The sequence below is a fragment of the Pelodiscus sinensis genome, chromosome 7 (genome assembly GCF_049634645.1).
Source record: "Pelodiscus sinensis isolate JC-2024 chromosome 7, ASM4963464v1, whole genome shotgun sequence".
Lineage (NCBI taxonomy): Eukaryota > Metazoa > Chordata > Testudines > Trionychidae > Pelodiscus > Pelodiscus sinensis.
In genome coordinates, this window is record NC_134717.1 from 48,878,796 (window position 1) to 48,903,131 (window position 24,336).

The 24,336-nt window shown below is 40.5% G+C and overlaps 1 protein-coding gene across 4 annotated transcripts in view; it reads left to right on the top strand.

Annotated features, from left to right (window-relative positions):
• Positions 1–24,336, top strand: part of ITPRID2 (ITPR interacting domain containing 2) — a 52,350-nt gene that overhangs the window by 5,638 nt on the left and 22,376 nt on the right. For all 4 annotated transcript variants that reach the window (XM_075933749.1, XM_075933751.1, XM_075933752.1 and 1 more), the window contains exons 4-10: positions 699–748; positions 2,654–2,710; positions 5,295–5,334; positions 5,607–5,705; positions 6,560–6,768; positions 9,160–9,872; positions 16,680–16,752. In XM_075933749.1, coding sequence (XP_075789864.1) covers positions 699–748; positions 2,654–2,710; positions 5,295–5,334; positions 5,607–5,705; positions 6,560–6,768; positions 9,160–9,872; positions 16,680–16,752 — 1,241 coding nt within the window. The remainder of the gene's footprint in view (positions 1–698; positions 749–2,653; positions 2,711–5,294; positions 5,335–5,606; positions 5,706–6,559; positions 6,769–9,159; positions 9,873–16,679; positions 16,753–24,336) is intronic.

Below are 24,336 nucleotides of genomic sequence, written 5' to 3' on the forward strand. Positions count from 1 at the left end.
AAACTGTTCCAGAGCAACAATTTGCACTGTAAAATAAAGGGTCTGAAAGGAAACATACAAGCTTTTCATTCCAGAATTTAATTTTGGAATCCAAACAAATACTCTCATGTCTCTGTTTGTCAGGGTAACTTCAGTCAATTTTCTCTTGTTTGTCTAATGAAAATCTTCAGATGCCCATTATGAAGTATTTATGATGTAAACACTTTATTCATCTGATTTGTCCCTTAATTATATTTTAATTTGTGTCTTGGGTTTGTACCAAGCTACTTTACCACATCACAGGTTATTGTTAACTATCATTTAGTCTACATTGGTGGAAGCTGTTAATTAATATTTGCTATGTTTAAAGAGCTTATGCAGTGAATTAGTTTATACAAGAAGAGTAACTCCATTAAGGCCCAATCCTGTTGTCAGTGGACGTTTTGCTTGTGACTTATACTACTGCAGGATTGGCCCCTTTAACAAGCCTCCTTCTATTCTTGAAATAATGATTACATCTGTATTAAAACAAAAGCTAAAGAATTTGATCAAGCAACTGAGCTAGCAAAGGACTTGACATATTCTAGGCATTTGTGCAGACTTTCTCAGGGAGGAAGGCAAAAGGAGGCACAACTGCTGCTACCACAAGCTTGTTACAGCACTTAAGGAAGGCCATGAAGAGGCATCGTTTTAAACTAGCATCTGTTCTGTGGTTTCAGAACACCTCTGGGAGCCTCCCTGGATGAACAAAGCAATCCTACATTGAAGGGTAAGAAAAGGCTCTGTCCTCTTGGATAGCTACTTTTATTATGAACTTTTCTGTTTTCTTATACATTGACTTCAAAATCATACACTGTTACCCAAATGCATATGTGATGGCTATCTTGATCTAGCTAGGATATGTTTGTATGCAGTGGAGGGGGAAAAGAGTCAGAAGTCTTTTTAAACATTTCTGAGGGAAAAAAAGTTCTACTCCTGTGCTTCAGCTTTTATATAAATGCAAAATCTGTGCAAGATCTGAGTGTGTTTTGGGGGGAGGGGAGGAGGGAAGCTTGCTCATGCAGTCTTAGAACTAGGTCAACTTTTGTGCAGTTTCTTTCTAGCACTAACTGAAATTGCCACACCTGAAAAGTTTAGTATCTGAGCAGGACAAAATTCAAAAGTTCAAAGTTCAGCAAGAATCTGCAGGTAGTGGCAGAGCACATAAAGTTCTCACAGTATCTGGAGTTCTAGCTACTTTTATACCCGGGGAAGAAAAGGAATGATTGGACTAATATCTTAACACTGAAGTCTGTGGTAAGGTGTCTGGAGTGTAATTTAACATCCAGTGCAGGGTACTTATAGTGCCTGAGGGCAGATAATAATGAGTAATTAGCTCCCAAGTTGACACAGAGGTGTTCTTCTGTTGGCTGCTGGAGTAGCTTTAGAGTCAACTCTCACTCTTTTATTAAAAAAAAAAAAAAAAAAAAGCTTTTCTGGGATGTGAATACAGGCAGTCCCCGAGTTACGCAGATCCGACTTACGTCGGATCCGCAGTTACGAACGGGGCCCTCCCTCTCCCTGGTCTCCAGCAGACCAGGGAGAGGAAGCAAAGCGGTGGAACACGCGGGCAGCCCAGAGGCATCTGGGCTGTCCGTTGCCCGCGTGCTCTGCAGCTTTGTTCTGCTTTGCTCCCTGTCCCTCTGGTCTGCAGACCAGGGGGACGGGGAGCAAAGCGGGGGAACACATGGGCAGCGGACAGCCCAGATGCGTCTGGGCTGTCCGCTGCCCGCGTACTCCGCGGCTTTGCTCTGCTTTGCTCCCCGTCCCCCTGGTCTGTAGACCAGGGGGACGGGGAGCAAAGCAGAGCAAAGCCACAGAACCCGAGGGCAGCAGGACAGCCTCGGCGCGTCTGGACTGTCCCGCTGCCCCCGTGCTCCGCGGCTTTGCTCTGGACGCCTGTGGTACAGCAGCGGGGGCGCTGCCGGTTGGTCCCGTAGTGCCGCTCTGGGCACTACTGGACCAACCCAGCAGCACCCCAGCTGCCCTGCCCCAGGCATCCTGATTCAGCCACTGCTGGTCAGTTTCAGCAGTGGCTGAATCAGGACGCCTGGGGCAGAGCAGCTTGGGTGCTGCTGGGTTGGTCCAGTAGCGCCGAGGAGCGGCGGCGCTACTGGACCAACCTAGCAGCACCCCAGCTGCTCTGCCCCAGGCATCCCCAAGTCAGCCGCTGCTGAAACTGACCAGTGGCTGACTACAGGAAGCCCCTGCCCCGGGCTTCCTGGAATCAGCCTCTGATCAGTTTCAGCAGCAGCTGACTTGGGGATGCCTGGGGTTCTTAAGTTGAATCTGTATGTAAGTCAGAACTGGCGTCCAGATTCAGCCGCTGTTGAAACTGATCAATTTGAGCAGCGGCTGAATCTGGACGCCAGTTCCGACTTACATACAGATTGAACTTAAGAACAAACCTACAGTCCCTATCTTGTACGTAACCCGGGGACTGCCTGTAGTAATTTCAAAATACCATAGGCTTTGTCTGTATATTATCCGGGTATAAATAATAAAAGATCTGCAACGATGTGCTGAGTAAATCAGCATTAACTCTAAGTGTTTTAACTAAAAATATTGTACAAACTTTTGGAAAGAAACATTACAGAACTATATTGGCATTGAACTGCCAAATGTACATTTTCAGGCATGCTGGTGAGAAATGGAGGAAGTTTTGAAGATGACTTATCCTTGGGAGCGGAAGGTGGGTGTGGCAGAGACACATGGCTATTAAAGCAAGAAATTTTTTTATTGTTATTTAAGTAACGCTCAAGAGTGTGAATTTATTTTGAAGTCATTATTTCCAGTCGTGTCACCTGATGGTAAACCTTCCTGGAAAGCAAGAGGGAAGATGAGAAATTTAAAAAAGGGGAAAAAAAAAAAAACCCAACCCCAAACAAATTATTTTCTTTCATCAAAACTTTATTTTTGTCAGCTTGTTGTGAGCTAGCCTTCCGGCAGCCAGAGCCAGCCTTGAAAGGAGCTTGCATAATAAAGGAAACCGCTCTCTGCTACTATTTTATGGCTGCGTCTAGACTGGCAAGTTTTTCCGCAAAAGCAATTGCTTTTGCGGAAAAACTTGCCAGCTGTCTACACTGGCCACTTGAATTTCCGCAAGAACACTGACTTCCTACTGTCTGAAATCAGTGCTTCTTGCGGAAATGCTATGCTGCTCCCATTCGGGCAAAAGCTTTTACGCAAAAGGCACAGTGTAGACAGCTCAGATTTGTTTTGTGCAAAAAAAGCCCCGATCACGAAAATGGCGATCGGGCTTTTTTGCGCAAAAACGCGACTAGATTGGCATGGACGCTTTTCTGCAAAAAGTGCTTTTGCGGAAAAGCATCTGTGCCAATCTAGACGCTCTTTTCCGCAAGTGCTTTTAATGGAAAACTTTTCCGTTAAAAGCATTTGCGGAAAATCATGCCAGTCTAGATGTAGCCTATGTGTTTTTGGTGCAAACAGTCAAAAGCACTGGTGGAAGGAGTGCAAGCAGTGAGGAAAAAATGACTGTGAATGCTTGTGCTCTCTCTTTGGACAGATCTGGAAGTCCGACACATGTGCACCAGTGCCATTGAAGCTGCTGAGGGTGGCATGTGAGGATTTTCTGAGTGTCAAAGTTGGTCTCAAGTGTTCAGCCAATAATTGCTCATATTTAAAGAGGAAGTAAGAGAAGAGAGGCTGAAAAATGGAAGAAGGAATAAAACCTGGCAATAAAAGCGAGTAGATGCGTGTTTAAAACCACCAACCCACCACCCACAATGAAACAAAGGGAAAGACATTTAGATTGTCAGTTATGCCATTTTTTCTCTTTGGATCGCCAGTTGTAGCTTTACTCTTTGTTCTGTTTCTGTCTCTGCTTGTTCTCACTAGTTCTTCTTTTCTCCTCTTTCTGCTGGAGGAGGAAGAGAGGAGAGGTGGCCTCTCAGAGCGGGCTTTTTATTTTTATATATATATATATATATATATATATATATATATATATATATATATATATATTGACCTCCAAAAGTGTGGCCAGAACAGCCTTTTGGTGGCTTAAATGCTTTAAATTGCCTCCGCTGAGAGAGATCCCCAGCTCAGGAGCTGATCTGCTTTGAGGGTGCAGTGCTGAGAGTGGCCAGACGTACTCAGGCCCATTAGACTGCAGAGGCCAATCAGCACCTCACAGCTTAGGTTCTGTTTGTCCATCTATCCTGTGCATACATGCAGGATAAGGAGTATAAGGTTTTTCTTAGTATTTGTTCAAATGTGTCCTTTTTTTTTTTTTTTTTTTTTTTAACCCAAACAACCCTGCAGCTGAAAAGAATTTTTGCAATTCTAAAATGTGTTTGAAAAGTGTCAGGTTTCTTTTGGTATAAAAAGCTCAATTCCATTCTTATTGGAGTCAATGGAAGTCTTGCTGGCAATGCTGTGGAAGGGAGGGAGGACCGTTGGGGAGGAAATCCATGCTTTATTTTGGAATCTCTTAAAAATAACAAGGAAAGCAATTTGACAGTTGACTTGATGTGATTAATTTAGTCAATATCACGTATTGAATTAGAGTATGTGAGATTAAAAGGATTCCTCCTCACAGACTTTTCATTTGTTAGACTGTTTTTCCTTGTTTTAAGTAACAATCCAAGCTCTGGTCATTAGACTGAAAGAGAAAGGACAAAGCCAGGGCTGCCGAAGGGGTAGGGGGGAAGTTGCCCTGGAACTTGTCCATATAAAAAAACCCAAGGCTCTGGGCTGCTACTGTGGCAGCAGCAGCCAGAGCCCCAGGCCCTTTAAATCACTATGGTGTAGTCCAGGCTGTGCTGAGAGCTAGCTGGGGCAGGTGCAGCATGTTCTGGGCAGCATTGAGGGCTGGCTGCCTCTACTCCTGCCTCGTCTGTCTGAGTCCCTGCCCCTGATTACTGCCCCTCTTTCCCCCCCAGAAGCTGCCGGAAAATTCAAATATCCAATTATCTGAAGGTGGGGGAAGGGGGCAGAGAAAAAGGAAAAAATATATTTTAAAAAACTCATGTTAACCAGCTCTAAAAAAGTAGATATGGTGATCTGTGTGTGACTTTTCTTCTACACCAAGAATACTATAGGTTAAAATTTGACTATTAAAAAATACTCCACTAATGCCCATTATCCCAAGCATGTATACATACAGATCACATACTTATGTGTAAAGAATAGACTCTGGGAGGTAGGGTGGCATATGCGAACAAATGTTACTGGATACCATTTCTTATCAGCTATTATAAATGGTGTTTTGCCAAAGAACTTTACGCACAACTCATTTCTTTATTTTCCTGCAGCTAATCATCTACATCAAATCAATGACAAAATGGAGACATGGTAAGTGTCTCATTTTTTGTTAAAAAAATGTTGAAATAAAATGATGAGAGATGATGTAAAGGTGAACTAGGCAGTCCCAGTACTAGCACCATTCCATGTAGAAGATTTTACTCCTACAAAGATGACCACACCAATAATACATCCCCACCCCCACTTCAATACTCTTAAAAAAAAGTGTTCTATAACGAGGGGGGGGGGAAATCTCAGAACACAAAACAACAGTTCTGCAAGGAACCGGTTTATCATATTGGCTTTGTCCATTTTTGTGACAGCAATGGTATGTTGGCGAAGGAGAGGAGACATCAGTTCCACCAGAAGGGGAGAAGTATGAATTCCACTGGTTCCGGAAGAAGTAGTGGGACTGTTTCAAGGTAAAAGAATTGTGTTAGGGAGTTTGGCACAGTTCTGTGGGCTTTATCATTCTTTTTTCCCAGTATTTAGTATTTCTGTCCCTAAGACTACGTCTAGTCTACAAGCCTCTTTTGAAAGAGAGCATCTAGACTGCAACCACTTCTTTTGAGAAAGCAAGCCCCCAGGCATTCTGGATGTTCTCTTTCGAAAAAGCCCTCTTTGCATTCAAGAAAGCCTTTTTCGAAAGAGCACTTTTGAAAAATGGCATTCTTTCTCATAAAATGAGGTTTACTGTGGTCAAAAAAGACACGTTCTTTTGATTTAATTTTGAAAAAACACGGTGGCGGTCTAGATGCGGTGGAAGTGTGTTTTTAAAAAAAAAAAAAAAAAAAAAAGGCCACTTTTTTTCGAAAAAAACCCCTGTAGTTTAGACACACCTTAAGAGAGAAACTTGGCTTGATTTTTATTTTTATTTTTATTTTGCTGCGTTATTGGGCTTACTAACAAAGAAGAGATTATGTGAAAGAACTTGACTTTTTTCAGTTGTGGCTCTCAGAAAGCAAGTGGGCCTGACCCATGGAAATGCCTGAAGTTTAAAAGCATCTCAGATTTCAAGACCTTTGTATAGGGATTGGGTATAAATAAAGTTTAGATCTGAACATTGACTGGGTTCATTTCTCTAGTGGCTTGAATTTAAATGCCATTTATAAATCCCTGCAAAGCTTGTAACTTGGGCCTATTTCCTAATGTGCACTGAGTTGTAGGAGACAAAACTTCAATAGGGCACAGACAAAAGAGCTGAACTAGTAATCAGACTGAAGGGATCATGTCTTAGTCCCCATGTAGAAAACTCTCTTGTTTTTCACTTGTTTAGTGTTTCTGAATTACTGGAGCTTTATGAGGAAGACCCTGAAGAAGTACTCTATAACCTTGGATTTGGAAGAGATGAACCGGATATTGCTTCTAAAATTCCATCAAGATTTTTTAATTCATCCTCGTTTGCAAGAGGGATTGATATTAAAGTGTTTTTGAGTGCCCAAATGCAGCGCATGGAAGTGGAAAATCCAAACTTTGCTTTAACAAGTAAGTTTACTTTTAGAGCCAAGGTTAAGTTTTTAAAATTGTGTAAATAACCAGCAAAGGAAATCTGTAGGCCAGTACTGTGGAAAGTTTTTGCAGTTTCAGGGCCAAATTCTGCTCCTATGAAGTATTAACAGTAAACTCCCGTCTAATTGCTCCAAAATATGACGTGAATTTGTTTGAGCAGGTTTTTGGGGTAGAAAAGATGGGATCTCCATCATTATCCTTCACCTTCTGAGTTGTATATTGGTCTCTTTGAGTTTCTGCTAAACCATCTTTCTTTTTTAAAGTACTGAAAAAAGTCAAAAAATACAGTCTAAAAGCCTTTTCGTGTACTGTGGAAACTGAAGATTAAATTTGAAAGTGCTCATTATTAACTTAATTCTGTTCCCATTGAAGATAGTGGTAAAATTCTTATTCACTTCACTGGAATCACAGTTAGACCAAAGCTGAGCACTTCTGAGAACTCCACCATTGGAGTGCAGAACATCAAAATATGAAATAACAAAAAATTGAGGCATTTCACTACAATAGAACCTGGAGAAGGATAAGCTGACTAATTGTGGCCAGTGCTCACAATTTTACTTGGTCTCTGTTTTTGTACTTAATGTATTTATAAAGTTTCTCCCGACCTTTCTCTTTCTGCTGTTAAAGTGCTCTTACAATCTGTTCTTCTGAATGTTAAGGATCAAGGGATCACTTGTGGTTTTCTGTATTAGGTAACCTTCTAACCACTCTTGAGAGCCCTTGATAATTTCAGAAAGAGGCATCTGGGGTGGCCCTTTTTAAGTACCATGAAAGCCTATATTTCTAGGTAACTCTTAATCTTATTAAACTAGTATTTACATACTGTGTCAAACAGAATCAATGTCTGTTTATATCACAATTGTAAATTGTAGTATAACCTAAACACATAAATAAAAAAATCCATATTAGGGATGTTAGTGATTAGTAAAACTGGAGTACTGACTACAGCCACTCTCTGAGTTATGAACGAGTTACGGACCAACACTTGGTCCATAATTCGAACTGTTTGTAACTCGGATCCCATAGAGTTACATGGCAACCACGCTGTTCGTAACTCGGATCTGCGTTTACAACCGCTTTGGTCGTAAGTGCGAATGGTTGTAAGTGGAGGTGGCCGTAAGTCAGGGAGCAGCTGTATTTGCTTCCCCGGGGGGGAGCAGGAGCTGGTACTGGGGGAGCCAGCTTTAAAGCCAGTTCTCCCCAGCCCTGGCTCCAGGAGGGGATGGCGCTACAGCCTTTATCTGAGGCCATGGCGGGGCGGGGGAGGAGAATAGGGGAGACTGCTGCAGAGTGAGGCTCACCGTGGGCAGAGGCTGCTCTGGTGGCAGCCCCTGTCCATGAGTGTTGTGGATACACTTTATGCCACAGCTCTTCCTCCTAGAATTAGTGCCAAAAAGGGAACTCGGGATGATACTGTGCCTCATGTGGATGAGCGAAATAAACTCACACCAAGTGAGTCATGGGGCTGGCCACCATGAACAGGGTCTGCTGAACTCAGTGCGAGCCAGGACTGCGCTGGTCCAGGGTGCTGTGCCTCTGCATTTTAAATGTAGTAAAAGGCTGGCAGCTCTTACTGTAGCACTGCATTTAAAATGCAGAGCTACAGTATCGGTGGCTCCCGGAGCTAGCACGAACCAGGGCTGATTTAGTCCGGGTTTGAACTGGCTCCTGGAGCTATTCACACTGCTGCTCTGTGGAACGGTCTTTCGGTCTTTGATTAATCGTGTACTCAATACAAACTGTATTGACTACATCATTAGTCAGATCCATTTCACATCCCTAATCCATACCCTTCTTAAAATTTTGACCTTAGAAATCAGCATGGATCTATGTATCTGTTACAATACACTCTTAACGTGTTGCTGAAATCCTGTCTAAGGCTATCTCACTCTTACAGAGGTCTCAGAACATTGACCTGGATAAAAATGGATGATTATAAAGATGAGGGTTCACAATATCTTGACTCTATCATTTTAATTACTGCTTTCCTTTAAAAGAGGCTAATTTCTTTAGCAAAATCTAGTTTTCTTTTGAGTCACCACTTACAACTGAGTAGTGTCAGTTTAAATATGAACTGAAATAGCCATAAAAAAAGCCTGTTAGAGACTGTACCCTTCAATAGAATACATATCTAAAATTCTGTGTTTTATAAAGGAAAAGGATGTTCTTTGGATAATGCAGGTATTTGGGTTTGGAAAATCTGGCTTTACCTGTGCCCTGTAAGTTGTGGTTATTTTGCTTACTCATTCCAGTGAGAAGAATTAATTGCAAGTCCTAAGATGTTCTTAGCTAGGGTGTACAAATATTAGACACAATTCCACCAATTGTTCTCTTAAAAATTAACTTGTGCTTTGTTTTATGCTCCAGGTCGTTTTCGTCAGATTGAAGTGCTTACTACTGTAGCCAATGCTTTTTCTTCCTTGTATTCCCAAGTTTCTGGGACTCCTTTGCAGAAAATTGGCAGCATGAATTCAGTGTCTTCCAACAAAGAGACCCCAAATCCTCCTCCTTTAAATCGAAGCAATACTGCAAGTCGTTTAATGAAGACCTTATCAAAACTCAATCTGTGTGCAAACCAGCAGGCAGGAGAAAGTAGCAGTTCCATGACTCCCCCAACTGTTGAAAAAGGGAATACGCCTCCTGGCCAAGGGACTGAAGAAAATGATATAAAAAATGAATCAAAATTACCAAAACTCTTAAAAAAGAAAGATTCTCGATCTCTGGCTACAGTAAAAGAGGAGATCTCTATTAATCAGCTCAATCTTGGAGACACACTTAATGCCACAACTTTTCCTCCTGGAATTAGTGACAACAAAGGAACTCAGGATGATACTGTGCCTCACGTAGATGAGCAAAATGATCACTCACCAAGTCACCAGAATGGGTTGTCTGAAGAATCTGGTATTGTGGACTCCTCCAATCTCACCAGCGATGCTAATATGCCTGCAAATAACGAGCTTGAAAATATCACTGAGCAGAAAAATCCGTCTACACCAGATAAAGAATCTTGTGCTCCCATAGCGTCTCCATCCATAACTATTCTAAAGTTACCACAAAAGGACTCATTTGAGATGGAAGAGGTAGGTGGAAAAAATTACTTTACTTTGCACAGAGTTGACATAGCCTCTGTTGTTCCCTGCGTTGACACAGGAAATGTAGAATCAAGACAGTCCTTAAGCCAAAGCAAACCTCAAGGGCTGGTAAAATAGAAGTTTCACAATTGACGGAACAAATAGAAGTTGTTCGACATGCAGTACCACGCAGTGTTTTTGTATGTGTTTTTAGTTAAGCCTCTAGTTTTTGACCCTTATCCCTTTAATTACTTTTTTTCTTTTGAGGAGGTTAACTTCTTTAACAAAATCTAGTTTTCTTTCTTTTTAATAACCACTTATAATTGAGTAGTGTCACCAGTTGAAATCTGAGTTGAAATAAAGAGAAAAAACCCACATCTAAAACCTTTTAGGTACTATACCTTTTAATGGAATACATAGGTTGGAAAACAGTAGGGCAAAAACCTGAGCTGGTACTGTATAAGCCAGGGTGAGCAATATTTTTTTTTTTTATGGTGATCACTCCAAATTTTTGGTAAGTGGTGAAGGGCCTCATTTTTCTGTGGCGGGGGTGTAGGGTCTTGGATGGACGTTGGGTGCAGAAGGAAGCTGAGGAAAGGGGATAAGGATTCAGGAGAGGATGTGGGGTCTGAGAGGGAGTTTGGGCGAAGTACACAAAGCTTCCCCTCATCCCCATTGCAGAGAGGCAGATGTAGCAACCAGCTGTTGCTCCCTGCCTGTGGAGTCAGTGGGTTGGGCTGGATTGAAAGGCTTGGCAGGCTGGATTGAAAGGCTTGGTGGACCAGATCCAGCCCCCAAGCCGTATCTTGCCCACCCCTAGTAAAAGCTGATAAAGCTCTATTGATGTCAATGAAACGAGACTGACTTATAACAGACCTGGTTTTAGCCTAGGGCCTCCATTTGTTTGCCTGCAGTGATCTAAGTTAGTGGTTCTGATTTTTCCCTACAGTGACTGATGACATCCTTGGTGGTTCTTGTGGTGTCAGTGGTGTAGCTTCCCGCTTTGCTGAATATTAGTGATATCACTTGTAGTAGGAGAGTTAGAAACATTAGATTCCATCTTAAAGGATAATAAAACTTTTCACTTCCATGTTAATGAAATGATCTTCTTTACGTTTCAGAAAGCAAAAACTGCTCATAGTAATTAGAGGTTACAGAGTCACGTTAATGGTTCTCAACCTTTTTCGTTTCTAGATCCCTAAAATTTTGGAATTGTGGTGCAGACCCCTTTGGAAATCTTAGATATTGTCTGTGGACCCTCTGGGGTCTGTGCACCACAAGTTGAGAATCACTGATCTCCACCAGTGCACAATTTTTCCCTTCAGTATAGTCTACCATGTTAAATTCCCTGGAACAGTGGGGTTCTCACCTCATCATTTTCCTCAGGAAGCTATTCTAGTGGATCTCAGTGTTGGGAAGTGACTTTTTGGTAATCAATATACATTTTTTTTTAATTTATTTGCGTTTAGGCAGCTTGCAACCCTTGGCAAAGCTTACCACTCCTGCATTTCAAACAGTTCCTTGCTGCCCGAAAGAGTTAGATCCTGGATGATTTATTCTCTGAGTGGGCAGGTCCCCAAAGTTTCGTCTAGCAAATTCAAGAAAATTGCTTGATTAGTAAATCTTCATATAGTATGGTCTAGAAAGGATGCAGTATAACTGAATAGCTGTAGGCCACTCCCTCTTTTACCGCCATAAAAACTGTGGCTGAATATTCTGGTGTTGTCCTGAACTGGTATTTTGTCCCAGTTCCCTGTAGGTGGTCTGTTAGACTTTTGAGGTTTGTATTCTAATCTGAGTGCTGAAACTAGTGATCTCAAACTGGACATGACAGTATTGCCTGGACTCCTCCTCATAGTAGTAATTATGAGATGTTCCTAACGAGTTAAGGATAAACAGATGTTTGAGAGTTTTTAAATAGACACTTTCTAGTAGTTTAGTCTCCAAATTTGACCTATTTTTATTTAAATGATCATTTTCAGTGATGATGAAAATCTTCAGAATTCAAATGTAATCTATTCTTTTAAAATCACCTCAACAAAGAAACCAAACCCTCTTGAATGAGAAACACAAACTTATCTGGATCCTAGCAGATAACAAGGATAGTGTGTCTCCTTTTCAAATAGGACTTAGCAGCAGACATAGAATTTATGTTGGCACTAAAAAAGTGTGAAGCTTTTGTAACACAATCAAGGAAAATTTATCAAGTTTGGTTTTATGCACATATCTGATTTGATCAGGTTCAGAAATCTGAGATTTTTTTTCATTTTCTTTCACAATGCTGTGCCAATATAGGAGGATAGGTTGAAGCGGTACAAAACATGATATTTCACTGAATTTTCCTTTGAGTTGGACTTTTGAAAGAAAACATGAAGCAAAACTAAAAAAGGGGCTGCTGAAACCTCTGCAGCCCAAAACTGATTTGTTTGTGCAGCTCAAGTTGACATAGTTTGCAGTATTATTGGTGCATAAACACAGCTGTTTTGGATGATGAAATGTATGATGGGGTTGTGGTGAATTTTTGTTTATATAATAAGACCATCTACATTTCAACTGCTTACTAATCCCAGAAGGGATTCAGTTTTGCTGAATTAAAATAAGATCATCATCTGGCAAGTCTAATTTTAGTTTCTTGCATTTTAAAGAGGGTACAATGAACAATAAACAGTAGCAAAAGCGATGAAAATAACTCTTCACCCTCTCCTTCCTAAGCTTTGTTTGGAATGTATTTTTACACATAGGAATGATGACAAATATATTAAGGAAGCTCTTCCCAGGCTTTCTAATGTCTAGTTGGTTTGAGCTCTATTAGGAAGGCTGTTGCTGTAAAGATAGACAGTGTGGGAGTGAGTCAGAACAGGATTTCCTTTAAGCTCGCTCTCTTCAGTTAGCCAATTAGAGTCACTAGAGTCTGTCTCAAGCTTTAATATTGGCTAAAGAGATGGGGACGAGTAATGGGCTGTGTTGCGAGGAAGCACAACACTGATTCAATAGCTCAACCAAGGTCAGTAGGTAGAAGGTATTTAAGATGAAAAGAGTATTGGCAGTTGAAAGGCAGAACCTAGCCATCAAACAGAGAGAGGGTGAGAACCAAGGTGACTTTCCTAGAAGACAAGTGTAATCAAAGGGCCTGTAAGACTGACTTTTTTTCTCTCTTTTCAAAATAGGTATTCTAATTAAACAGGTTTACTATTTCCTGCTATGTAACGTTTTCTTAAACAAGTAACTGTATTTTGCAAATTACCGAGAATTGTGTTGAATCCATCTTACTCTTTCATTGAGAGGGTTGAATCAGGGGCCCCTTATCCTAGAATTAGACCTCTACTGTGTATATGCAACACAGTCCTTTCCTCAAAGAACTTATTATCTAAGTATAGATTATCACTATTCCAAGTATAAAAGGAAAGATAATAGGTGGATAAAACTAAGTCGAGTAAGCGTGAGGTTGGTTCTGATCCATGCAAGTAAACACCAGTCTTGCCTTACATGCATTACTACTATGCCCTTCACGCTGAGCTTTCTGGATGTTAGCTCCCATAGAGGTTAGAATGTTCAAAGGGATTGGTGATCTCTGGTTCAGTGAATCACTTCTAATTGTGAAAGCTGCCAAGAAAGAGACTACAAATGACCAGTTACTAATAATTAACAGCTGATTGTGAGCTAAGTGAGCCTGATGAATTTTGAAGAAATAGCTCTTTTTGTGTCTCTTCTGATTTTATAAATGGAATCGTACACACTGCCTTTCCACCAGTTGAAAACATCAGCTATTGTGTAAGTCGAGTTGCAGTACTTTTTTTAATAGGGGGGCTATTGAAAATACTTCATATCTAAATGTTAGTGATGGCATTGCTCTGGTTAAGGCAGATGGAGTTGCGCTTGCTTATGTTGGGGTTGAATTGGCCTAAACTTTTGTTGAGCAGAAATATTAAATGCACCCTCAGTCAAGAAGTCACTTTATGAGCTGAACAAAGCATTTTAGGTCCCATGTTGAGGAATTGAAGATTCTCAACAGTCTTCAGGCCCCTAAGATCTTTGACAAAGGGTAATGTCTACGCTACAGGACAAAGTCAAATTAAGATTTTGATGTTAATTGTGTAGCTGAAGTTGAGTAGCTTAACTCTGCTTTTGGTGCTGTCTACACTGTAGGAAGTAGAAGAAAGAACACTCTTCCTTCAACTTTTCTTATTCCTCATGAAAGCAGGGTTACTAGCATCAACTGGAGTCCCCCTCTCACTTTGAATTAGCTGTCTCAGACTGCTAATTCAAACCTTGGAAGATTGACAGCAGCAGCTTTGATCTTTCTCTGTAGTGTAGACGTACCCAAAGGTAGGAGCAAGTGCTGTAGAATCTTTTTTTACCTCTAAACACATTATGTCTTTGATATATTTATCAGTTTGTTTACTCATAAGTAAAGCTTAGAATATTCCTGGTAGATTGCAAATTAAACAGAGACAATTCCTGCCCCCTCCCTTCTCCCTTTTGAAAACCCCCCTCCATGTATGTCTTGTAAGAATTTCTTTTAATCCTGGAAGTTTCCATTTGAATAAATAGAAGTTTATTAAAATCAGGCATGTCTTCTGAGAAAACAAACGAGACAATTTTATCAGTTCTTAACATTTTATGTCTTGGCATTAAATTGTGAGAGTTGAGAAGTGGGTGAACACAGGTCAAATGTGAACAAAGATCTATTTTTCCTTTAATAAAATATTTCAGTGTAGAATATCATGAGTTAAATTAATTTCTGAAATGGTAAAGGAATCAAATGCTCTTTAAAAAAAAATTACCTTCTCGGCACTCTTATTTCTGTCATGGTGATTCCAACATGCTGCAACAATAATAGCAGAGATTATAGCTTGAAAACATTAAAATGTAACTATTTTAGTTACTGAAGAATATATCCTAGTTTCTGTGATCATATTGCCATGTTTTTCATTCTAATATAAATTTTTTTCCCTCGTGACATTGCAGCTAGCTGTACTTTAGACAGCCATAAATTCTAGTAACGATGTGGTCATGGATTCTAGCCAACCAAATTAATTAACAAATGGGGGGGAAAGTTGTTGTTTGAGGAATTGATTATTAACAGGAAAATGAGATTCCAGTTCCTCATTTAAGGACAGCTAAAGGATTTTAAAATTCCTCCCAACAGTGAGTTTCTTTGGAATTGCTGCTTTGATTCTAACTAATTTTTGTGGCATAGTTTGTATGGCAATATAAAAATGAATACGAATATATGTGCAAGTACCAGTGTTTTAAAAGTACATTAATGGTTATTATCCAGGCTGAGCAGGAATGGTGTCCCTGGCCTCTGTCTGGAAACGGGTAACAAAAGAGAGGGATCACATGAGGCTTGCCTGTTGTGTTCCCTACCTCAGGGGCATCTGGTATTGGCCACTGTCAGGAGACAGGACTAGATGGACCTTTGGTCTGATCCAGTTTGGCCGTTCTTATGTAGTTATAGCCTGAACCTCTTTTTCAATACCGTGCATTTTGAGATGATGATGATTTTACTTCTCTGGACAGTCTTTATAGTCAGGACCAGATCTGATGCTATTCTTAATGTAGAGCTTAATCCCATTTGAAGGCAATAGAAACTACCAGCTCTTCCCTGTGAAAGTCAAGAGCAGACCCATAGACTGCTGACTACTTCCTGAATTTCCTATAATCAAGAAAATAGTGTTTAGCACATTTATTCATGCAGCAAAGTCCTTATCAGTGTAAATATATGTTATGGTTTTGGCAAATGTTTAAAAAATTAGCAAAATACCAATTTTGTGTGAAATATCAGTACTTTAAAAAAAACAGTTAGCTGTATCTAGCTATATGTGCAAATTCTCCTTGTGAATTTTAAAGTTAAACTATTTCATTAGTGTGGGTTTTTATTTTTACAGTCTAGCCTTGCATGTGAACTAATGGATCTTTTGTTGCATACATTTTCTTTTTTGTATCAGGGCTTTCAAACAAAACAAAGGCCTTTCTGTTGAGATTTTAAAACATATTCTTTTCATTTTTTGAATGGTCATCTGAGAACTGCTTACTTAACAAAAAGCTTTACTGTTTTGCAAAAGACTAAACAGTAGGATTAATTTTCTATGGTATTTAATTTGAAGTTTCCCATTTGGAATCTTTATGGTTTACAACATGCTCTCTTCCTGGGAAAGACGAGCATTTCTACAAATAATAATGTAGCTAAGTATGGATGCAATCCTGTCAGCTCCTGAGCTCCTCCTAAGAACTCATTAAACTTATGTTTCAGTGAAATAATCTGCACTTTACAAGATGACACTATGTAGTTTGCTTCAAGATGGCCCCTTGATTAACTGTTAAATGTATTTTTTTCACACAGCATATTTCTTATTCAAGCAAGGAGTGCTAAACATAGCTATATTTCCCAAAGGATATGAAATAATGATTTGAAAGAGCAGTGTACCATGGTAAAAATAGAATTGCATTACTAGTTAGTTTTTATGTCAAAAAGTAATAGGATTCTCAGTGTTAACAGAATATTGTCACAGGATATGGTGACCTCCTGATGTTTGTGGAAAATTAATATAAGCTGAGGCAGAGGTATTATTTTGCAAAACTGGTAGCATTGTTGCAGGCATCAGGATTCTTTTACTGTGGTTTTTCAATTCTAAATTAAGAATTATTTTAATTTGCAATGTAAGATGTGTTAGAGTAACTGTTGGTATCTGTCATTGCAGACCTGATGGATTTAAAAAAAAGTGCCTGAGAATGTGTAAACTCTACAAATCTGAGGTGCAGGAACACATTCCACTGGCATAACTAAATATAAAAATCTTTCCTCTCCTCTAGATTCAGAGCACAGAGGGAGAAGCACCACATGTTCCAACTTCTCACCAGTTACCTTTGACCAAATCAAGAAGAGGTGAGTAGACTTCTAGTCCTTGGAGCCAGCGCAATCCTAAGAGTGTGTCTGGAAGTGCTGACTCGGGTATTTAAGCAATTATTTGCGCAATAATCTTCCGAAGGGGGGAAGAGGCCCTGCTTTTATGTTTAAAATCACAGAAAGTTATTGAAAAGTGGTTCCCCAAATTACAGGACACGAGGCACCCCTATAACCTCAATTATGGTTTGACTTTTGTACCATTGATGATGGTGTAGAAAAATTGAGATGATGGTTGAGGTTGTATGCTTTTTTCCCCCATCCAGATCTTGTAACTTAAGATTCCCATTTAAACTGAAATTATATTGTTTTAAAACTAAATTGTATGGTGTATCCAGATTTTTGCTATGATGCATTTGCTTTTTGACTACACGAAGGATCAATGCACTGCGTAATAAGAATGGTTTCCTGTATAGGTGCTGTAATATTCTCCATCATGCAGGTACAAGTGCACTGCCTATTCCTTCTCTGTTGTGGAAGGTAGAACAGGAAGAGAGAAGTAACAGAATTTGTCAGTTACCAACCTTTTTCACAATATCCCCATCGTAATTTCTTTCCTCGGTATTGTACACATGATGTACCTGTCTATAAGTACATATGATATTTTACTACAATCTTCAGGTAAAAAGTGCTGTACAATTTGTATGGCAGAGATCTGATTTTTGGGGGGTGCGGGAGGGAAAGGTTCACTGTTTGTCAGGTCTTACTCAACATTGAAGGAAGTTCAAAGCCTTAGTAGCTGCATTTTTCCCGCCCAAAAACAATGTCTTCTAAGAGAAGAGGTGCCCTATTGATCTCCACTTACCCGAGGAAAAAATGTGCCCAAAGCCCTGTATAAACTTAGTGCTCAGGAAAGGTGCCTGGCAGCCCTGTCTATGGAAAATACCAGTCCTGTGGCTAGACAGGCATCATTGGCAACAGTCTCATATTGCCCCTTCTAGTGTGCTTCAACTCATGTCTGGGAATACCATGCATAGCAGTGAAAGAATAGTTAATTTTCCATGCCTTTTCATGTTCTTGGCTTAGTCTGCCAAAAAGGTACTGATTGTGATGGGAAGAGCTACTACCTACTAGAAAGTAGTCTGAGGGTAAACATTTATTTCCTATAGGGCACAAAATATCTGCCAAACCTCAGCAAAATTCAGTCCAATGAGCCAGAAGTGAAAGACACTTTGCTTCATTATCATACTACAAGCCAGCTACTTCCCTGTTTTGTTAAACATTTACCCATATTTTGAGTCAGTTCCATTTGTTTCCTCTTTTACAATGATGGCAAAACTGTCACCTTAATCATAAAAATTGAGACTGTTCTCAAACATTATTCTCTTTGTGTAAGAATCTTACAAGTCCATATCAATTGAAGTGAAGCTCCAAGAGAGAAAGCATTTATGTGACTAGTGATTATTGGGTGCTCAGATGAGACAAGGGGCCTGATTTCAGAGTGGGATTTAAGCACTCAACATATATGGAGACACTGAAAATTACTAGTTGCTTTGGAAAAAATATTGGCCAGTCTCTAAATTAGCATCTTGGTCTTGCTAGGGATCCCTTAGCTCAGTTCAGCTCTGAGTGGAAACCCTAGTCCTTTGTTACAATGTATTTGCTGTTAAGTATGTTAATATACACTAATCTGTTTCAGTCGCATGGTTTGATTGTGCATGAACCCAAACATAAATATATATTTCACATGTAGTCTTTAAAGATGTGGCCTGTATATTTTTTTCTGGAAGGCTATTTCTCTGTCCATGTACCAGGGTGGTGCTGCTTGGTATAGAATGTTATGAATTTGAGGTATAAAATAAGGTATTTATAATGACACTGTCCTTCCAAAAGGAGGGCCTGCTTTTGCTGACTTTAATTGCAGTTTGCAAGGCATTTTAAAGAGCGTCTACAGTAGAATGTACAGTATTCAAATAAAAAATGGGTGGTTCTCTTTTCTCTCCATTGAAAGTCTGAAGATAATTAAAACATTCCTAAACAATGCTGAATTCTACTGCAACCATTGTCTTCCACTAGCATGCATTTTTCATTTTTAAATAATGTTGTTTATAATAAATGGCAAGCTTATTGTTAAGTGGCTTGCAAAATATTGTTTTGCTATTAGTTTCTTAGTTTGTCAAACACTACATCATATCTCTAAAATGTGGTAAGACCAGTTTTTTGTACTTTTAAGGTCATATGTTGACCTAGTTTATCCAGTAGGCTCACAACTAGCATTTATTACTTAACTCCAAATGCTTTGCTTGTGGGTTTTTTGTTGATTGTTGAGAGAAAGGAAGATCTTTAGTTACTTTTGTGCTGTAAACATGAAGTGCTGTTAACTGTCCAGCATAAAAAGCTATTGCAAAGTTAGTGGGAAGGAAACTTGTTAGTTGGAAAACAAAATTTTTCATTTAATGATGACTTGCGTTTATGCAACAGTGACTTCTTTTCAGCACCTCCTAAATAGAGCTTCACAAATACAAGTTCTACATTTGGGGTGTAAAAGATATAACACTGTGTTTTCAGTGTCAAGTGATTTTTGAATACCCAGCTTTCGGTTCCTAGCTTTCAGAAGTTGAGTAGCCAGCTGTCAAATATCAGACCCTTTCAAGATGTCTCAAGTTTGGTAGGCAAAATCTTAAGTTGCTCTTGGAAATGAAGGCTAAATACGTAATGGATTAGTAGACTAGTAGTACACATTAACAGCAGCTCCATAGTTAAATCCTTTTGGTGTTTACTGCTCCAGGTAGGGGTGTCTGGATGTGTACACACATTATAGAAAAAGAGGCCTCAAATGTGGCTAGATATTTGGGGCAGTTGATGTTCATGCCCTCCACATGCTGTGATAGCCCTTCACTTTCCTTGAGGGAAGGCTTATCAGTGGTTATTGTAGCAGTGTGTCCTACTGACGCTACTTAGTGAGCATTATGGACCATGAACTGAGCTCGTCTCCCAGGCAAAGTCCGTAGAGTGCCACATGGGGGAAAAAGGCACCACTCTTACATCTAACTAGGGCACTTTCTGTGCATATCTGGAATATTGATATACAAGTTTGTTGCATTTGGGTTCTGTAGCATCCACCATGCAAAGCATTGCAGCATCCACCATGCAAAGCATTGCAGCAAGTAACCCAAATATTGCTAATGTTAACGAACAGATTCAATGCATTTCTTCCTCTTTTCTCTACCAGAAGAACAAACTCAGGCAGACGATAGCAGAAACATTATTGTGATGTTTAGGTAATCTGCCTTCAGTTGACTAAACTGTTGAAATAACGAGAATCCTTTTTTGTTGAGAGCCGAGTAGAGTAGGGGAGCATATAATTAATTTAATGATTTATTAATTACTGTGCAATACATACATCAAATATAGACATGGTTATACAGGCTGCCCCTGACTTGTGAAGATATCAGCTCCGGGGATAGCGTCGCAAGTTGAGGGTGTCATAACTTGAGCCCGCATTTACGACAAGCATCATATGCCGGCATAAATGTGGAGCCAAGGACGTAAGTCAGGGGATTTTGGCCCCTTCCGCACTTACGGAAAAGGTCATAAGTGCAGGGAGTTGCAAATTGGGCTGTCATAAAGTGGGGGCCTCCTGTATATCAGGGACACCTGTATTCTCTTTTCTTCAGAGTTTTGTCAACCTAAATGTTTTTGAATGCATAAATTGCACTGGAATATTTTGAATATTTTAATAGTTTAGGTGATTTTGTTTTGTTAGTGTCATACCAGGCGTGCAGTGCAGTCCTTTCCTAGTTTAGTTAGAATGTGTGTGAACTGGTCAAATTTACCTGTTCATCATGACTGGCTGCTGCTCTTCCCAATTTCACTTTCGTAATCTCCTTATGGCCTCTTGCAATCTGTTGGGGCAGAGGTCCTTGTCAGACTTTCTGAAGAGAAAGTGCCTATGGTACAAAGCAAACAGTGGCGGTTGAATGAGCTTGACTGACATCCTCTACTTATTACAAATGACACTCATCTAAGCGTGCGAAAGGCCACTTAACTTAGAAGTGATTAACCCCAGTGAAGGGCAGGTGAACTGCCATGCTCCCTGATGTTCTGTGAAGGAAGGTATCTTTAAGCTTTCCAACAGAGGCAATGCATCTTTTCCACATCTAGTCATTCTCTTCATGAGCCAGCACTGCCCTTTTGGGGGCTGATTTGTTGACCTTCAGTTCTGATTCTGGAATGTAAATTGCAAACACCTGGTATGTTTGTCTCTTCCAGAAAAACTCACCAGTGCTGCGGATCTGTGACAGTTTATTCATGATCTGTTCAGTTCACTATGGCCTTTGCACCTTTCTCTAACCTGCATGAGCCCAATACGTGCTCCAGAATGGTAGAAAGGGAGGAGAATCTCTGAATTTGTATCAGAAACCCATCTGCAATTGTGAGGAGTTATCCTGTCTGTTAAAAATGCCTTTCCTCATTAATATAAAAATGTTCCCCCCAGAATGAAGTACATCTGTGAAATTGTCAGCACCAGTGAAATGAGAGAGAGGTGTTTTTACTCACCAAGTAGTTGCTGCGGAATGTTGAGAAATGCAACATAACAGAGAAGGTGATAAAAGTACTAACTGACTTTAACAATGTGCCTCTCTTAAAAAGCAGAAATAGGCTTTCAGGGTGTGACGTTGCGTTGGGGTTTCCCCGCCTCCTGCACCCCCGTAGTGGCACGAACAGACTCCACCAGTCGGTAGAATAGAGGGAGTTTATTACTTCTCCAGGATACAACACAGCATAGATGTAATCTGGCTACAGGGCAGGCCTAGGATGCCAGACCCCCCCTTGAGATGAGGGAGAATGGGCCCTTAAATCCCAGCCCCCTTGCTTAGGCTGCCTCCTCTGTGATTCCAGACAGAAACTCCCCAAATCTCTTCCAGCTCTGCCCCCCCCGCCAGGTGTTGGTCTCCACTCTCCTTCCTTTGTCTCTCTCCCTGGGAGGCTGAGCCTGGGTGTCTGGGTTAATACACATTTGGGAGAGTCAGTGAGAATCTCCCATCACAGCTCAGGGGGACCCCGGGTCACAAAGCAGACAGCCCCCCCACTCCGCCACACAGGGTCGTAAAGATTTAGTGTCCTGAGAAGTAAAAACTGAGGCAAAGGGCCAGGTGAATATTTTTCTCAAGAGGCAATAAAACTTAATGAAACAAGGACACATTAATGAATGCCTTTGTCTGAAATATTGGGAATCTATTCTAGCTCTTAGGGATGTAAGTGACTAGCATAAGCTTATTGGATAGTCGAGTAGTGACTCAACTAGTTGCCCCCCTGCCTCCTTGTTGCCTCTATCAGCAAGGGCACAGTGGGGAAATGGCATGAGCGGGGACTAAAGTAGTCCCCGCTTGCTCTGGTTCCCGCTGTGGCTGCTTCAGCCTTTGAAAGGTACAAGAGCCCCACGAGGCTCTTGTACATTTCAAAAGTAGACGCATTGCAGGGAGCAGGGGCAAGTGGGTATTGAGGCAGGGGCTCTTGTACATCTCAAGAACAATTGTCAACTATACAATTAGCATGATAACTGCATTTTAACATCCTTAATAGCTCTGATGTTCATAAGCAGCTTTATAAAAGAACAACCATACTAGTTTAGACAAATGGTCCATTTAGCCCAATATCCTATCTTCTGAAAGTTATGAATGCCAGGGGCTTCAAAGGGACTGAACAGAAAATATAATCGAGTGATCCATTCTGTGTTGCCCATTCTCCATTTCAGAGGCTAAGGACACGTCAGAGCATGGTTTTGCAGCCCTTTCCTCCTGACCAATAGCCATTAATGGATCTCCATAAATTTTTTATCTAGTTTGTTTTTGCAACTTCTTGTCTTGGCCTTCACAACACCCTCTGGCAAATAATTCCACAGGTAGACTGAGCATTGTATAAAGAAATACTTTTTTGTTCGTTTTAAACCTACTGCTTATTAATTTCATTTGTGACCCCCTAGTTCTTGTGTAATGAGATGAAGTAAAGAATACTTCCTTATTTACTTTCTCCACATGAGTCATGATTTTATAGATCTCTGTCATATCCTCGCTTAGTCATCTCTTTTCCAAGATGAAAATTACCAGTCTTACTAATGTCGTCTCTTATGGAAGTTATTTTATACCTCTAATAATTATTTTAGCCCTTCTCTGTACCTTTTCTAGTTTCAATGCATCTTTTTCGAGATGGGTCAACCACAAGTCAACACTTCTAGTAATGCTAGTGGGTGTGTGTGGTGTGTTTTGTGTGTTTGCTCCTGCCAGTTGAAAGTTGCAGGAGTATATATTTGACATTTAAAAATCACTAGAAAATGTTTGCAGGTTTTGCCAGGTGCAGCGTTGACATTTGCCTGCATGTATTGAAAATCAATGCTCAAGTTTACGAAGGGGTAGGGGTAGAAATTGTGCTGGTGCTTTGGCACGATTGCATCTTATGTAGCATGACTCTTATCTATATATTTGAGAGTTTGTCCATGAACAAATGAGTCTGTCCATTTGTTCAAGAACTCCTCCTAAATGGTAAGAGCTAGGATCACCAAATTTGGTGTACAGCTCCTTCTTATCATAACTTAGAGCAAGGAAAGGGTTTGGTGTGGGAAGACATGGGACTGAGGCTCCCCCTCCCGCATGTGTACGGGGATGTATAAAACCATACAATAAAAGAGAGAATTAACATGCAGGTGAAAGGGGCAAACTTGGAGTACACAATCCTCCCTCTCCCCCCATCTGGGACTGCAGTAGCCCCGAGCCTCCACCCCCTAGGAGTCCTTTACGGAGGGCATGAAGGGGCTGCCTCTTCCCCTACCCCTATTCATATGGGAACATTGCTGACTGTTCCCATTTAGAGTGTGAGGGGAAAGTGCACAGTTTGCTCCATTTTTCAGTCTTGCTGGGGAGTGCAGGGGATGGATGGACCCTGGACCCGCCCCAGCCTGGCCATGTCTGCTAAAGCTGCAGAGGCCAGGAAGAGACGCTTCTTACCTAGCCATAAGCTGCTGCAGTGAGAGAAAGCTGTGGTAGTTCCCTCTCCTTTGGGCAGCCTGCATACTGGCCCCCTCATGTCCAGCCCCTCCCCAGAGCAGTGATTCAAATGAAGAAAAACAAACATTGAGTTAAGAAGCCAAACAGCATCAGGTAAATCTTCTAGTAGATGTATAAAGTTCAATACTGTAGAACTGTTATGAAATGTACAGTGGGTGTCTGCCACAAAACTTGCAGAGTTCAAAGTTACTACCCATTTCTTTGTATGCATCTTATCTGAACCAGGAAGACTTCATTGTAATCTTACATTTTAAGATTAGATAGCATGATTTCATGCAACAGTAAAAGACAGTCATTCCAGGGCATGGTAGTTACCAAGATAACAGGGAGTGTCTTTGGGTTGTGCTGAGGTTGTACAGAACTGAGTGAAACAATTGATGCAAAAATTTAAAAAGGCACTTTGCCTATTTTCTAGTTCATGGAGTTTCTGTGAACATGCAGTGTTGTTTAGCAATTTATTTTTGCATTAAATTTATTTTCATTAAAATTAATAAAGCATTGTGCTTGTCAGGGTATCTAGCACTTCTGAAGCTGCTTTTGTTATATGTTTCGGCGTTGAGTT